At 40.6% G+C, this 17,687-nt stretch overlaps 1 protein-coding gene across 2 annotated transcripts in view; it reads right to left on the bottom strand.

Annotated features, from left to right (window-relative positions):
- Nucleotides 1–6,534: 6,534 nt before the first annotated feature.
- The window catches only part of LOC102219132 (sodium-coupled neutral amino acid transporter 4-like), a 30,713-nt gene continuing 19,560 nt past the window's right edge, over nt 6,535–17,687 (bottom strand). For both annotated transcript variants that reach the window (XM_023349819.1, XM_014469577.2), the window contains exons 14-16: nt 11,900–12,044; nt 11,287–11,384; nt 6,535–10,608 (exon numbers count right to left, since the gene is read on the bottom strand). In XM_023349819.1, the coding sequence (XP_023205587.1) occupies nt 10,504–10,608; nt 11,287–11,384; nt 11,900–12,044 (348 nt within the window). In that variant the 3' untranslated portion in view covers nt 6,535–10,503. The remainder of the gene's footprint in view (nt 10,609–11,286; nt 11,385–11,899; nt 12,045–17,687) is intronic.

The raw sequence follows: 17,687 nt of genomic DNA, 5'->3' as shown, positions 1-17,687 counted from the left end.
ACAAAATATCGTCACCTTTCTAAAATGATGGCCCAACTAATTTTTTCCCCAAATGTATTTGATTTATTTACTTTTTTACCTAAAAAAAATCTTTTGGCAAAAAATGACTTGGGCCATTATTTCAGGAAGGTGCAGCAATGCACAACTCTAGTGACCCTGAACATACGAACAGCTAAAAACTCATGACCAACAAAAGAGAACCAAATTACATAACGCTCTCCGGTCACCAGCCAGCATCTGTCAGATGTTTGTTTGAAGCAGCGTTTAGAGGGGAGTCAGAATTCACGTTCAGTTCTTGAATCTGGGTGGGATTCAACAGGTCAGAGGACTCACACACACAAAAATAATAACTGTAGAGGAAACAATGTCATCTTTCTAAAGAATTTTGTCATGTATAATTTGTCACCACTGACAAAAACAACTCCTCCAACAGTGAACTTTGACCTGAGCCATGGGGTAAAACAGGAATCATTTCCTGGATGAGTTGCCCAATCCTTGTTTAGATGTCAGTTCATAACGTTAACTCTCCCTGTCAGGCGAACAAATGAATCATGAAGGTTTTGACACTCTGGGATCTTTATTGTTCTTTGACTGACAATAAAGATTAAATAATGCAAGCAATAAGAGCAGTACCTCTGTAATCTGTATAAATAAAGCTGAAATAATACAAATAATTCCATAATAAATATGTCATTCAAAGGGTTTATGGTGTGAATTTATGCAATTTACAGTGAAATGTTTAAGGGTGTGTATTTTAAAGCACACCCTTCATCATCATCACCTGCTAAGCATGTGACGATTAGCAGGTTAGCTAGTTTGGAATCAAAAGTGAAAATGAAATGTCAATAAAATTATTTAACAGATGAAGTATTGTGATTATGTTGGGCTTTGTGTGTAGAGTAGTAGTAGATTGGTTCACGTTAATGTTGCCTTACCATGTTTGTATCAAGAAATTTAATGTGAAGTCATAAATTCAAAAATACTACATTTGTCCCAAAGAGAAATTAATAAGTATAGTTGTGACTAGTTTAATTACAGAATGTTAAAATATAAAAGATGTTTGAGCTTTTCTTAATTCTGGAGGATATCTATTCAGTTTCCGTTCCTCATGTTAGCCGCTCTTGGACGTGGCACCCGTCTTACACCTCTATAAACTCAAGCAGTGTCATTTTCTTCCAGTCTCTGTTCAGTCTCCATGGCAACCAACTCCAATCCTGGCTAATGGATGGTGCTGGTAGTCTGCAACAGTTGTGTTACTGCATCGGGCGCAGCATTGACCCCATCTGGCAGCAGAGCCGCTGCTTTGTCGTCTGGATGGAAGGATGCTAGCTGCTACGTCCGGCTGGATTCAGACCCAACACCACGAAGGAGAAACTCAGCAAAAGTTTATTTGGGGGTGTACATGTGGTGTGACCACTTCCTTCCAATCATCCATCCACTGTCTGCTACTTATCGGAAATCAGGTCGTGGCGGTAACTGGTCCAGAATACCAACCCAAACCAAAGTTAGCAACATGTACCTTCCAGGCCTAACCCACAGACTCTATGTGGAGATTGTGGACACAGTTCTTGTTTCATTCATTTAGCAACACAAATATAAGCCTTGTTCACAAATATAAGAAAGACGGGTCTGGACTGGACAAACAAACCCTGAGGACTTCCCTGTACAGTTCTACAGGAGTACAGAACTGACCCATGGCCAGCATGAGAAGACAACCTGGAGTGAGACACCCAGAGACTCTGAGAAGTGTGATCCCTTCACATGCAGAACAGTGCTATAAATAATCCAGCCATTTAGCAAATGAGCCAACATTAGCAGTCGAAAGAAGTGACAGTTGCTTTCTGAAGTGCAGCTTGAAGCTGTGATCAGCTAAATGTTCTGCTGCCTATCGTTAGTATGAACAACCTTTAAATGTCCCATTACTTAGTAATTTAACGATGGAAGATCATTGGAACAGACTCAAAGATGGTCTTTACCACTCTACGGTAGTCCACGCAAACAACTACCATTAAGAAATTCCCTTTGGTTGGATTTGCTGTTAGTCCTGGACAAAACAACACAAACATGCAAAGAGTTGCTAACCGCAGGTAAGACAACCAATAGCCTCTAAACACAACCCTTCTTCAAATAAAAAACAAACCCTGAATCATCCCTATGAGATCACGTCTTACTAACCCTGTCATTGTTTCTATTACATGTTACCATCTATGTGAACAGACTGAAGAGTGTGTACTTGGGACTGGATGCAGCAAACACATTTGATAACTTTCTTCGTCCGCCTTGCGTCCGAACACATAGCAAATGCCTAAAACCTTCGCTGAAAGGCTTCGGATGCAAAATGACTCAACTTTGATGCGGGATTGGAATAAATCCACCTGAAAAGTTTATTGAAGAAAGACTTAAGGACCCACATCTGTCATGACGCCAAATGGAGATCATGTGAGACACACTTAAGCTGTTGACCAAAACCGCGTGGTCCTTAAAGATCCAGACAGGTCAGAGCTCTGATCTCTGTGTGTATGCGTCAGGCTGAGTGGTTGTTCTGTTACACCTGGATGTGGTTTCTCTCACCATGTTGACATATCTGCCGCTGTGAGTCGAGTCCCGTCCAGCACCTTGCAGTCAGAGCAAATCAAAGAGCCAACTTGGATGGCGGACACTTTACAGTGTTAGAAGGAGGGCCGGTCAATCCAAAAGAACTTGGTGTACTGCCACGTATTAAACGTTTCCCTTTGGTCACATATGTAGATATTTATGTCATAAAATTTGCCTGTTTTTTTTTAAACATTAATTTTTATCCCTCTGGTTCCAGGGGGAATGGCTTGTGTCACCCGATGACAAAACTGTTCCAGTCTGGCTGTAAAAATAGTTTGACAACTTGGACAAAAAACTGACAGCTTGACTGAAAATGGCAACAGTCCTTCAGCAGAAAGCAAAACGCGTTTTCTAGACAGTAGGTAAGATACGTTTGTGTTAAAGTCATGGGAGAGTACATCATCTGTTTACATGATGGAATATTTAAATTAAAACTGGCTTTGAAAGCAAAGTTGTGTCTTTTTAACATCAGATTGATCCAGGTGCCTGCGTACGGTAGGTTTTACAGGCTGGACCTTCTGGCACTGCGTTAATTCATTTGGTCCAGATTTTATGTAGCAGACAGGGACTCATTGGTTTCATTTGGTTAATATAAATCTAGGCAAGGAAAAATCTCACATGGGATTCATCAAGGCTCCCTTCTCAGACCACTTTTGTTCAAAATCTTGCACTTTGCTGATGACACACAATTTTCCATTTTTTCTATCAATACTGGGTCACAGCCGATTCCGATCTCTGATTTTAGGGTGTTCGTGATATTGAGTTGATAGACCAGCGTCAGCTTTAGCTTAATACAGAAAAAAGCTGAGGTCAAGATATCTTTGGTTTCAAAACTGCAAAGTTACAGTTCAGATTGACGCTGCGCTTGAAAATCTAACTAAAAACCAGGACCATAGGGAAACCATGAACAGTACGGCCTAGCGTAAACGAACCTGTTGAGAAGTGCCTCAATATGTAGACGGCTCAAACCTGGAGGAAGATTGATTGCTGGAATGAAGAACAGGTGAGTCTAATTAACAGAATGTGGAACAGCTGTGAGGAAGGATGAGACATTAGGAGGCTAACACAGAGTTGTGTAAACATTACACACTTAGTGACAGAATCTAAAACTAAACCGCCCACTGACAACGAAAAATGACTGAAAGTAAGATTGAAAGCTTCCTCTGCGATCAGTTTAGGAAAGAGTCTTGAAAGAATTTTTAGGTTCTGATCCGTCCTTTCATCTTTTAGCATCTCTGTTCTTGACAGGAATACGAGTCCTCTCACTTTTTACAATTATATAAATACTGTATATATAAGTATATATATATATATGTATATATAAAACTAACGTGACCACAGTTTGTAGAATTGGTGCTGCTGAGAATTTTTCCCACACAGACAGTAGGTTAGTAACGGTGACTTTATTCCTGGAATTTACCCCCCGTACAGAACAGCCCAGTTAATCCTAATAAAAAGAAGATTTGGGGGATGAAGGGAGGAAGAGAGAAGGAGTGGTGTGTGTGTGTGTGTGTGTGGGTGTGTGTGCGTGCGTGCGTGTGTGTGTGTGTGTGTGTATAGGTTGGAGTCAAAGAGGTCAGATGAGAAATAAAGACAGCCAACTACTGGAATCAGGAAAAGAGAACAGCGCCGATCTGCTGGTCTTTCGTCACAAATGCGACACCAGACAAGTTTTAGTTTGATCCAAATGCTTTGTTAAAAACAAAGTTAAAAATCTAAACGCCACATATTGCCAGTCCATTCAATAAACAGTCATTTTCACTTCACATGGGAAAGTCCAAACAGATGAACAGCGACAAAGCTTTGCAGTACCGTTCATTCACCTTGAACTTTTCACATTTTGTCACATTCCTTCCACAAACTACAATGTATTTGATTAGGATTTTGTTCCACGGCCCAACAGAATGCAGGGCATCGCTGGTGTTTTTCCAAATATGTGTTGTAGGTTTTTAACAGTAGTTTGGGATCAGTTGGTTCTGATCTGGAGGAGTCATATTTGTTTCACTCATTAATGAATATTTGGGAAAAACAGAGTGGTTATACGATTTCCCCGATTTAACTGGGACATTATGAGGAAGTGTGTAATATCTAGAGTAGATGCAGGATGCAGACAATACCTGGGTTTCCACTGACTATTTTAACTACGCAAATTGGAATTACAAAAAATAAATCCACCCAATGGAAACACAACAAATTCGAAAGGAAAAAAATATCTCATGTTTTTTGACAAAACGTTTTGGCCCTGAGGTTGAGGTGTTTTCTTTTTATTGGCCATGTTGAAATTAGTGAATTGCTCAAAACTGCAACGAAATCACTTTCTCGCGTCACACCAGCCACATGACCAACAACGGAATGACGGGAATCTACTGATGGGAACGACGAAGAAGACGACACGGTGTTTCTGAATGACTGAATGGCAAACCTATTAATATGTGATTTTAATCGTTTCTTACTTAATGGAAGCAACGCAATTAAAGATTAATACCATGAAGGGACGTACAGTAACTCTTCAGCATTCCAGAGAAGCATGTTGTGTGGGAGCGGCACTTTCCTTTTAGCTTTGGTGAAACATGGTGACACTTGTGTTTCGAATTTAGAGACTCAAGACAATGATTAGGAATCCTCTCATAAGCAATGAAAATAAGGAGGTTCCACATTCTGTCAACACGTACAGTGTTGTAAAAACTAATCGTCCTCTCAAAGATTTATTCTATTTTAGTTTTGTTTTGTTTCAAAGAATCGAAAAACCGTTCACACTGGTTCACACTGGGTGCAGTCTGAGCAGGACGGTGGATCGGTGGTAAAGTGCTCTAAACGTAGTAGCAAGACGTACCACCTTTGGTGTCTAGAATAAAGTCAATCTATATTGAAAAAACAAAAACAGCTTAAATCTGTAAGGGAGGAAACATTTCCATAGCATCGCATCTACAAAATCCTTTTAGGCAAACCTAAAGGCGAGCCTGGCGATTCTCCAAATGCGGGCCTTTCAATTCCAGCAGCAGGGACAGGACATATCATATGGGACAGGACATATCATATCATGTCCCGTCATCTAAAGGACAGCTGCTGGTGCAGCAGCTCCGGCTGAGACCGGATCGTCGCTGGCTGAGACGTCCAGCCGCGTTCACGTCGCAGAAATCTTGGCTCCAGACAAAGCCTGGCGGTGACCCACTAACTGAAATAGAAATGCACTTCAGGTGTGGAGACTCGGGGTCCAGGGGGGAAGGAGCCGTTAAATGGTTACCAACGTGGCGCAGCACATGAGACGAGGTGTTCCGGTGAAAGAGAAACCCTGCACCTGTTTTTTTGGTTTTTTTTAAAGTTCAAACTCAACTTTGCATAATTCCTCTGGAATTATCATTACCTTAAAAGACACCCATTAATATTTGCAGAATTTGCTGCAAAGTTAAGCTTTGAAATAACTGCTGTAAAATGAACGGACGGGTTCTGGAAATGCAACCGATGACTAGAGATCCCTGAAACTTTTACATCTGTTGCTGAAAGATGGATAAGGTGGGATTTTTAGTTCTTTCAATCGAAGTTCCATATTTCTATAGATTTACGCAAACATAAAGCGATTGGCTTTTTCACTCTTGTGGTCTTACAACTTCAAAGTCTTTAATAAGGATTTCTACAAACCTTTTAAAGAACAGCTGTTCATGTATTTATTGACATTGAATTGTTGAAATTTTGCAATGGAATTTATTTAGGGGTACACAGTATATAGGGAGTTGAATTAAAACAAAATGACTCAGGTTTTGATACTTTTATTTGTAAAAAAAAAATCTGCTGCAAACCATCTACCAGTAGTCCCTCCGATCCCGGGTGCAAACGAGAAAGTTCCGGTGATAATTTAGAAAATCTTGTCAGACCCTGTATTTATAATCTAAGCTGTTATTTCTTTATATAAGCAACAACCACATAAAAAAAACAAGACGATTTTATTTTTCTTATCACATTTTATTCATCGTAATGAAACAGCATCACAGATACAAAAAAAAAACAAACAACAATAAAACACTCTCTAAGTAAATTACAAATCTGAATGTTTAGCCTGATCCACAGGGAGTAAAGACACTGGGAACAGCAAAAACATTGAGCCAGTGCTTCTCCGTGCCTGAGGGTCCGTAGAAAACCAAGGCCGAGGCGGTTTTGTTCACCCTTCCCTCGAATCAGCGTTCGCTGGTGTCTGCTTTAGAAAAAGCACGAGGAGGCCGTTTGTCTGTGCCAGCACAAAATGCGTCCGTCTGTACAGCATAGGCTGAGGTAAAATTCTTCGACGCTGCACGCAAACGTGTGGGGGGGGAACAAATGAATCCAGACCGCGAACCTGAGATACTTAGAGGGTCAATGTGTAGTGTGGATAGTTATACTTCTTCGTAAGACGACCCAACCTGAGGAGGCCATGAGTCTCTTACATTTAACTGAGGTCAAAAAACATTCGTAAGACCAATACTGAACATTCATTGCACTTCTTCAATAACAAAGGCACCGTTGCTTTATCAGGCTAAGAAATGCTTTGATTCAAGTAAAGTTATACAAAATGAAACTTCACCAAAGATGTTTCTAGGACAGCACTGATACACATTGCAAGCCTCAGTAAGATGGGACCTTCAGCTACGAACGATTGTCGGCGGGGAGTTGAAATATTGTTGTGCATTTTTGATAACCTGAGGTAAAAAAGAAATTATTGTCTTGCTTTCATGATTTAGCTTTATTGAACCCGGAGCAAAAACTGAACTGCCTTAATTCTGATGTGTTTTGAGAAAAATAATGCTATTGTGATCCAATAGATGTTCTGATCCGAAAAGGTCACGCTAAAACATGAGAATATGTATGTAAGGAGAAAACAGTCGACAAATGTACAAGCATCACGTAGAGAGAGAGAAAAAAAAAGGCGAGCTACTGTCATACAGCAAGAGAACAAAAACAGGCTAACACTCATCCACATTTATATAATAATATATATATACTAAAAACAAATGATTGTAAAAGGCTTCTCAAGTACAACCCCCCACAACCCACTCAGCGGCGATGAATGTCGGTGTACCATAAAATAAAGATTATTTACACAGCATGTACAATTGTCCAAAAAAAAGACCACGTTTGTAATCCAAAAACATGCACATAATACACTATTTCATTTGAAATATCTATTTGCTTCACGTACGTAGATCCACAAAGGATCTATAAATGTCCACTTTGGCAGGGGTGTGTTCGCGACACGTAACGGCGCAACGACTGACGGTGGAATCAGGCGAATCCGAGCTTCTCATGTCGTCACCAGCTACTTTACAAAAGGCACGCGTTTCAAATGCCAAAAATATAGAGAAATAAAAAGTATCCGAAAGGCACAATTTAGGTCTCCATTTTAAAATGTAGGTAATAGACATTTAAGGCATTTGTAACAACGAATTGCTGAATAGTAACAAACTTTAGCTTAGCGACTGAACACTGTTGTTAGCCAAATAGTGAGTGACCCAGGTACGTTTTAACATGTCACTTCTCTTGAAATATCAGTTTAAAGAACAGCCACTTTATGTTTCAGAGAAATAAAAACTCTATGTTGTTCAATTTGTAGCTAAAATGAAGGCAGAAAGACAAAAATGTCTTGCATTTATGAGCTAGATATTCAGCTAGCAGCCAGAGATGGTTAAGCTAGCATAGCTGAAATGGAAAAATCCTTTAGAAACAAATGTGATATTGAGGTTTAGCAATTTGGGGAAACGGATACTGATTACTTTAGAAATGTATAACATTCATTTTAAATTTCTAACCCTCCCGCCCCCAAACATTTTTTGTTGTAAAAAACGTACATTTGAGAAAATATAAAATAGTTTTGTGTGTAAACAGTTGATTTATTGCCAAGGATCAGCAAGTAGCTGTTACATTAACTTCATATGCAGCATTTTCATAAGAGAGCTTTGCATAGCCACATGAATGACTTTCCATATTTATAAAAGCATAAATATAAAATGAAATGAGCAACAGCCCAATATCTGTGTAAGTGTATTGGCTTTAAATGTGTACTAATAAAGAATTTGGAAACAAAGCATGGATGATGTACAGAATGCAGCTGATTCACGATACCATTGCTAAAATGGGACGATGTTGTAATTTGACATTTAGACGTTGTGTTTGTTCACTTTTGTCCAAATTATTGATGACTGGTGATTATTGGGGGTTTTAAAATTAAATGCTTTGGGACAGCCAATGTTATTTGTAGCCTTTGATAATGATGAAAAAGACAATTGCAAATCAAGTTACTCCTTAAAAACCGATTTAGTACAAAAGCATTACAAAGACATTTACCAAACACCTATTGATTAGCATGGCACTTACTTTGACTATAACTGACTGTAACAGACATTATTACTACGTTTAAATCCTTCACTACTTTCTCTAAAAGTTGTAGTTCATTGGCTTGACTTGGAAATAATTCAATCTGAAGTGTGAAATTTAAAAATGTAAGAAGTTTTTTTAACGGCCTTCACATACATTTGATCTGCCCCCATTTGTACAGTTTTCCTCTCAGTTGAACCACAATGTTGTGTTGATGTACAGCTTCCACCTCGAATCTGAGGCTAGAAAAATATCTTTCTCCAGTTCTTCCAAGTTGGGAAAAACAGCCTGACTGGTCCACATCTTGAAACTGTAATTACATCAGTCACCGGATTTAAATCAATGTGGCCGCCTCAAACATATAACGGGTATCTAGCTAAAGTAATGAGCTTTCCTTGGCTCTGACGTCATTTCCAAATCCGAGCTCCAATTTCTAGAAAAGCCAGTCGGCCTCCAGCCTAACGTCAGCAGGTAGCCGCAAACTTGACTACAAATGTAGCATTCACATGATAAAGGTTTGAACTGAGAGTTACGATACAAATACGCAACAAGAGTAGAGAATAGAAGTTACGGATATTTAGAGAAACGATTTCAGCTTTCGCTGATGAAAACTCTAGCTGCCTCTGGATGTTTCAGCTAACTCTGTGTAAAAGTAACAAGTGATTCTCCATCCAGCAGTCTAGCCCTACTTTATGTGTCTCATAGGTTATTCCAGCAGGCATGTTGTTTGAAAATGATCGTTCGTCTTCGTTTTCACCTGAACAGCAGAGAACTCTGATAGGTCGCCTGAGATATGTACAATGCTACTTAATGCAGTAGCTACAGGTGATTATGTACCTCCGTCTCCTCCATGTTCAGAGTTCTGTATGACAGCAATACTGAAAGCACCTTCTTGTACGCAGCTGGTCAAGACGATCGTCCCTGACGAATGCAGACTTTGGCAAGGTTTCTGATTTGTTATTGTTTTTAATCAATTTAAGTGGGGGGGAAAAAGAAGATGATTTTTCCGCTTAACCGTCTTTGTTGATTAATTTCATGGACAGTAGCTTAAAGAAATACATGTGCGCATATTTTTTATACGAGTGGAGGCGTCTACTGCATCTCCACATAAAGTGAAAAGTAATCCAAGTGCTTGTTTGTCATGGGTGACGACACACTCCATTTGTAAATGTAGCTTAATTTCAGAAGGAGGAGGAGAACGGCGGCAAACGCCGTCGCCTTTTCCAGCCCTGCGGTCCAATCACAACGCTGCTCTTCAAAGTGAAAGATTTGCTCAGCATCTTCACAGCTGGAAGTACGATATCTTCATCGCGATGATGATTCCAGACCGCCTGTAACGGCGTATTTACGTCAAAGTCTGAAGTTGTTACATTCTAACGTACAAAAGAAGGAAAAAAAAAAAAAGTCCTCCAAATGATGTTCTGAGGATGCAGAGCATCCGGTCGATACGCTGGAGATTGTCTGAATAATTCAGTCGCGGGAAGTGACGAAGATTGTGGTGTGGTTGGGAAAGGATGGCTGCTGCTGTCTTAGATATAAATCCGAACGTGAGAAGGAGGGGGGTCTTTAGTGGGCGTGGCTGGTGCCGGGTGGGTGATGGATCCAGTCGAGAACGATAAGAAACAAGCTGCCAATCATGAAGACCACCCCCACGGCCAGGAAGACCGCCGCCTGGAGAGAGAGAGAGAGACGGGAACAAGAAGGGATTCTGGGTAAGGAGGCAATAAACTGGGGTCGCCTGGAGATGTATTGACTTTTGGTCAACTCAAGTTTATTAGCATAGCACATTCGGCAACAAGGCAGTTGCTTTATGCCATAAAAACATCATACAGTCATCAATTATGAAACAAACAATAAACAACACATTTTGTCAAATGTTGTTTAATGTAGGAACTAAGTGTTTTGGGTGTTTTCTGGAGGTCTGTTCCAGATTTGTGGTGCATAGAAGCTGAATGCTGGTTCTCCATGTTTGGTTCTGGTGATGCAGAACCAGAACCTGAAGACCAGAGAGGTCTTGAAGTTTGACACTGTCCTAGAACTCAATGTGACTAAAGATAAAGACTTCTCTAGATCTTGCTGCGACCTCAGTCTTCGAGTCCTGGAAATGTTCTTCAGGCGACAGAAGGCCCAGTTTGTTACTGTCTTTATGTGGCTCTGAAGGTTCGGGTCTGAATCGATCACTACTTCCAGATTTCAGGCCTGATCTTGAGTTTCTATCTGAAACAACTGAAGGTGTGCGCTGACTCTAGAACGCTCCTCTTTAGGTCCAGAGACAATAACATCAGCCGTGGTGGAGAAAGACAGAGAGCTTAGAAGAGGAGAACAAACCTAATGGCAGTGCAAACTTACCGAAACCTTCTGCCAGGAGTTGTATGGTAACGACTTAACCAGGCGGAGGTAGAAGGCAGCAGGAAGGATGAAGATGAGCATTGTAGCTGCAGAAGCACCTGCAAATAGAGGGGAAGAAGGGCTCATTAAAGCACTCAATACCTGGTTGCACTCAACAGGTTGCAATTTATGGTGAGTGAGGACTAGAATTTTCTTCATATTGTGCGTTGACAATACATAGTTTACTATTTGATTGCAGGTTAGGTTGCAGTAGTTTTCCCGTTGCTTCAGCAGATTTCTCTTTACTGCCTAACTGCCTGCCCTCCTACAGAATGTGCCCTATTAGGTATTGAGTGAGCAAGCAGAAAAGATGGCAAAATGCTCGTCCTGCCAGGCTAAAAATGCACTGAGGACAGTCATGACTCGCAGAGCGAGACCCTTGACGATTTAGGTTGAGGCTCTTCCTGCTGTAAGCAAAAAAAAAAGTAGGGCACTTCTAAACTTCTCTTAGAGTGCAGGAGGTTTAAATGACTCGGTTATATTTAGCGTTGAGGTGTCGACCGTCTGCCGTCGGCAGCTTCATGTGTCCACCGGACTGAAAGACTAATAAAAGAAACCGTGAGTCAGGACTTACCGATGAAGCCAAAGATGTCCCTGATTGTGGGAACGAAGATGACCAGCATGTTGTTGAAGGCCAGGATGAGCGCGGCGATCACCAAGTGGCGGGTCCAGCTGAAGTCACGGCCCTTGAAGAGCAACGTGGTGATGGAGGAGCGGATCTGAGAGGAAACAAGCCACGAGCGTTTAGGGGTTGCACTTGATTGCCGCACCTAGAACTTTACAGATCCATCTGACATGAAGGAGGCTTCGCGAATACAAACGCAAACTGTAACGTGTTTTAGGCTGCATTCACACTGTAAACCGTAACATTCAGTTCCAATTTTTTGTGAATTTATTTTCAGAAATAAATGCCACTTGTATGAGATCAAGTGTGTGAACCTGAAACAACTTAAAAGCATCAAGCATGTGCAGTAGAGGACACAGTAGTGTCAAACGTAGCGAACGCGCTCAGTGTTTGCAGAAGTAAATATGGACAGTAACGGTGGACTGTATCTTGCGATTTTTAAGTTGTTGTCAAACCAGAAACATCACATTAACGACTTAAATCTCAGCATCGTCCAACATGGTTGTTGTTTTTCTTCCTGAATGCAGAATAGTGACATTCGTCGAGTGTCAGTGACAAACAGGTCGGATGAACGCTCCCTGTACCTACAAACACAAGGTCACATTTGAAAAGATCGGATACGTGACGGACTGAGGACCACATATCCAAGCGGTCGGGTTGCATTTGTAAAATATTCGATCTGTGTTGTTCAGCCTGTCATCAAAAGATCAGATAAAGGTCGCACAAGGGCAAAAGGTTCAGATTTTGGTCATTTCAGGCTGCAGTGTGACCGTAGCTTGCATCCCAACTCTTCAAGCTTTTTCACATTAGACCTGCAAACCTTAACGTCTTTAATGAAGGGTTTATGTGCCAGACAAAACACGGTGCCTCATTGGTAGCATGCATCTATATTTAGACCCCTCTTCTGCCAGCCTTGTGACTTTTTTCCTTCAAAACAGACATTACAATAATGTTCCCTTTCTCAGACTTGGTGTCTCAGGGTATGTTCCTGAACTGGGTGTGTTTAAGAAAAGACGGGAGGTAAAGCAGCAGATCTCAGCTAAGACACCTTTTTGCTGGTTAAGCCTCCTCACTGGGGGAAAGGTTGTGGGGATCAGGAGAAACCCGAGGCACCGTGGATTGGCGGGTCACGGGGGGAAAGGTAGAAAGAAAGCGTCGTTTTATCTCCCGCGGCGCAATGGGACTATGAGGTTGCATCAGCCACCAGTGAGAAAAGGGCGGGCTAAGAATGCGGGGAGGGAGGGAAGGAGTTGCTGTTGGCAGTTTTCATTCTTACTCATTGTTCTGCTTTACCTTTCTTACCCAAGTGTGTCACATTAAAACAACTGAGCAGTCGTGACTTGCACATCTCAAGGTCTTATCAAATTTTCTCCAGTGCTGGCAACGCTCAAGTCTTTTAAGCCTGGGTTAAAGAAGAGGTTTATTTATGCTTCACTGCTAGGTACAAATACTAATTATCTTGATTTTCTGGGCTGCCAGATTGAACCAAAGCAAAACTGAGATGCTCGCACTGTTGGATCCACTGCCAAGAAATTGTCTCCATTTGTTCCAAAAATTCATATCATGCCATAAATCTAAGATCTTCATCAGTCTTCCTCCCTCCCTCCTTCCCAGGGGTTTGTGCATAATTTGGTCGTCCTGGAAAAGTCGAGCCTGCATGCTGCATTTCTCTCCATGGCACCAAACCATTCAGCACAGGCCTGCTACCTGGCACCAAGCCTTTGGAGTTCACCGTGTGATATTTGCACACTCTGCTCCTTGGTATTTACTTGTAGAGCCAAACTGAGCCGGACACATCTGGCTTTGGCCTGTTGGAAACGAACCAAGAACAAGGTTTCTGCTGTATGGGCCTGCCCACATGGGTCGTATTTTCACTCATCACCCGAGTAGAGTGAAACACAAACTACACACACTGAGGTTGATGCAAGATCTGAACCATATTTCTGCTTTGTGCTTCGCTAAGATAAACGCGTGGCTCGACTGTCGGCGCACAAGGCAAGTGAGAATGGAAAGTATCGGCAGCAAAGGTGAAAAGTCCCTCACGAGTAAAAATACTCAACAGGAAAGTCACCTCAAAGGGTTTGTGGGCTAAGGAAGCACTGAAGCATCAGCGGAAACTAGACACCCAAACAAGAGCCTTCTGAAGAAGAGTAGTTCCCCTTTTTCAACCAAAACAAACACAGAACTCGATTGATAGGACGATGAGCCCTCTAGTGGCGACACTGGCTCACTGCAGGACCAACTAACCAGAAGAAAGGTGCAAAACACACTGAATATTTCATATTTAGAAAACAGACTTCTTTTTACAGAATAAAAAATGAACATTAAATTGTCAAACTGGAGAGTAATGTAGCGTTTGATAAATTAAAGTGAAACTCAAAGGTATGTTTATGTGTTATATTGCAAAGTAATTTTATTCAGTGCGTTAGAAATCCAAGAAGAATGAATTACATGTTTAATTTTAATCGGCTAACGCAGTTCTACACAGTTTACATCTTTGAGCATTAAAATTGATGTTAATGTGTTTGATATCATCTTTTTCTTGCAGTTTGAGATTTATTTACACACCTAAATGCATTTATGTTTAGTTAATTTTTCAGTTTACTAGAACTGCAATCTATAATTCCATTTTATTTGAGCTAATTTTCCAATTTGGTTTGGTAAGTGTTACCAAGGTAGAAATTTATTTTAACCAGGATTTACTTTGTTTTTGCCTGATTAAATGTTTTAACTACATTTTACATTTCCTAATAAGATGTTTTTTCTGCATGTTTTAGATTTGTTCATGTCATTTTTCTGAGTAATTATCACGTTTTTATACTCTACATCTCTACCTGAATGTTTATGATGGTAAGATGGCGGCGGCTTCACCTGTGGCCTGGTTGGCCTGAGAACTGGGACATGTCTGCCTCCACATAAAGCCCCTTCATTATGTACCAGATCCCAGGAAAAGCCCCGTGTGATCAGGGCGCCGTCGGCGTCTACCCTTCATGCGACCGCCCGCCGCAGCACACACACGTGCTTTCAGGTTGCACACCCGTCTGCATGTGTCGTCTTCGCTCACGACCACTGCGTTGCCACGGGAGCCGAGGACAGTCGGCAGACAAAGCTAACGTTAATCTCTCGCTGAAGGTCGTCGGCGTTTTCCTTTAAAACCTGCCAGGTGGATTCAGGAGGCCGGACGGAAACTTGGCAGAACAACGGTGAGGCAAAGCAGTTCTTTGGGTTCAGTGCTGCACATTCTTCTTTATCAGTCTCCCCACTGTGCAGTAGCAGCGGTTTAATTTACAGAATGAATAGTTATGGTGAGTTAATGAAACATTCCTAACTCTGCACACCTACGACTCTCTAATAAGAATGCCAAGTACCAGTGGAAAACTGCGCTCCCTTAGCGCTAAGCCGGCTCATTTATTTGCATGCTGACAGCAACAGGTTCTTCATTAGAAATAATTTATGTAAAAAGCCACTGACTCATGTCTCTATACAGCTGCAGTTGTATACAAGTTAAAACCAGTTTTGAAAGCACTCACAAAAAGATTTTGGTAAAATTTTGATGACGTTTTTGATCAAATCTGCATTTATGCATTCCAACTGTGCTTATGTTCTTATCATGTTTCTACATACTACATGCTACATTAAACATTAAGGTTTAATGTGACTATATCAAACCTTAATGTTTAAGGTTTAACTTAACATCACATTCAGAAGTTAACTAAGTTTTATCTTCTTAATGTGAAGATAAAACTTTAACCTGAAAGTAATTTCCATAGCTTTTTAAAAAATATAAAACAATGTAGCTGTTAAAATGAGGAAATTAAAGTTTTCTTCTTTCTTTTGCTAGTTTTCTACAATGAGCAATTTTAAAATGAGTATCACCTTAAGCTCAGTTATTATCCAATTTATTTAATTTTAAAAAAAGGGTAGTTAATACCTTCCTTCCTTAGCATGAAGATGAAACTAACTGATTTATTTTTTTAATATATATTAAATGTTTCCCTTTTTGTCTGGGGTTCACTTTTTACAAGCACTACAAAATTTTCAAAAACCAAAGATTAGCTTTAGCTGCAGGAAATTATTTTAATAAATCTATTTTTTGTCCAAAAGTGGCCAGATTTGTGGTTCACACAACTGGCTATACAAATAAAAGCTAGCATAGACATTTGTTATGCACTGCTTATCTACAGTCATCGATGCGTTTCTGTTTTGGTAACGTTAGTTTTTATATGACTGGCTGGGTAACATGTAATTTCATTAAAACATGTATTAAGACATAGCTAAACATACACACATTATCAATTTTACCTACAGGTTTTAACTTAAGCTAAAACTAGCTAGCTAACTATGTCTAGGTCTCCAAGATGATGTTCTTCCTGCTTGACTTGTAGTTACAACAAAGTTACTTCTTTTGTCAAAAACATAAAGAGGCATTAGCTTTAGTTTGAGTTGAGTGAAGGTTTTCCAAATATTTATTTGTTTAGCACAGATAGCTTAGCTATGTGGTTCACAGTTACTGGAAGGTAATATTTAGGCTAAATATTACATGTAGTTTAGCCAAAGCTAAAACTAGCATGCTTCTACTATTTAAATGTAAAGAAACATTGCTATTGCTAAATATTTCCTTCTTGCCGTAAAATAGAAATGTTTTTACAATTATTTTTGTTTAAAATAAAACACTGTTAAGTTGAAGATGTTAGCTAGCGCATGGCACATTCAGTTAAACAATTTATTAGCTCCTCTCAGTTCTGTTAAAATGTGTAACAGCTAGTTAAAAAGTCGCATTCCGGGTCAATTTCCTTTCACTGTAATCGTGTTTCGACTACGATGTTCTTTTAAAGCCAAACCTGTGTTTGGCTTTAAACACAGGTTTAAAGCCATTTCTCCCAGCTCAAAGCACCCGGAAGCTGATTTCTCAACATTACTAACACATTTCGAGGAACAGACACCCTAGTGCGGCGGATTGTAAGACAAGATATGTCGAGGAATGTACTATCCTCCCCCTGCCTGCTTGCCCTCGGTTCCCTGCCTCTGATATCTCACAGGAGGTCAGGGTGAGGGTTTTTCCACTGCTCAGTTGTTAGGGTGGGAAACATGGAGTTCTCCCACACCTTGCTTTAGGAAAAACACCCAAACATCGGCAAGATTACTAAATGGTAAAGCTGATTTAGAGTTCATATCCTACTGTTGTACTAACATTGTGAAACAAACACTTTTTATAAAGCTGCAGTATACAGCATACAGTATACTGCAGCTCACTACTGAAAAAAGTAAACTTGCTGCCCCTTAGTGGCAGCCATGTGCAATTACAACTTCAGTACAAGCACATAATGTGCCAACATTATCTCAAGTGTGTGTGTGTGTGTTGGTGTGTGTGTGTGTGTGTGTGTGTGTGTGTGTGTGTGTGTTGGTGTGTGTTCTGGAGCCTAAAGGAGGCAGGAAACTTCCACTGACCAGTGGGCCCTCATTTTTTTTGTTCTCCTGGTGTCAGATAAGGGGCAGTCTAAAATTATCCTGTGACCATATATGGAGATGGACGTAAGAGGGGCACATGTGTGAATGAATAGGAGTAAGATGATAAGGTTTGGCGGCCGCACGTCACTTGACCCAATATGAGCAGACATTGAGGAAAAACATTAGCCGGCACAGTGTGGTAGTGCTGAAATCTTTTAGATGACGTTAAATGCGTGTGGGTGCAATAAAGAGGTGCCGGGTTTTTACAACCACAGGCTGTGTGCTTGGG

This window comes from Xiphophorus maculatus, chromosome 17 (genome assembly GCF_002775205.1).
Source record: "Xiphophorus maculatus strain JP 163 A chromosome 17, X_maculatus-5.0-male, whole genome shotgun sequence".
Lineage (NCBI taxonomy): Eukaryota > Metazoa > Chordata > Actinopteri > Cyprinodontiformes > Poeciliidae > Xiphophorus > Xiphophorus maculatus.
The sequence above is the reverse complement of the archived record's forward strand: the minus strand, read 5'-3'. Positions and strand labels throughout refer to the sequence as shown.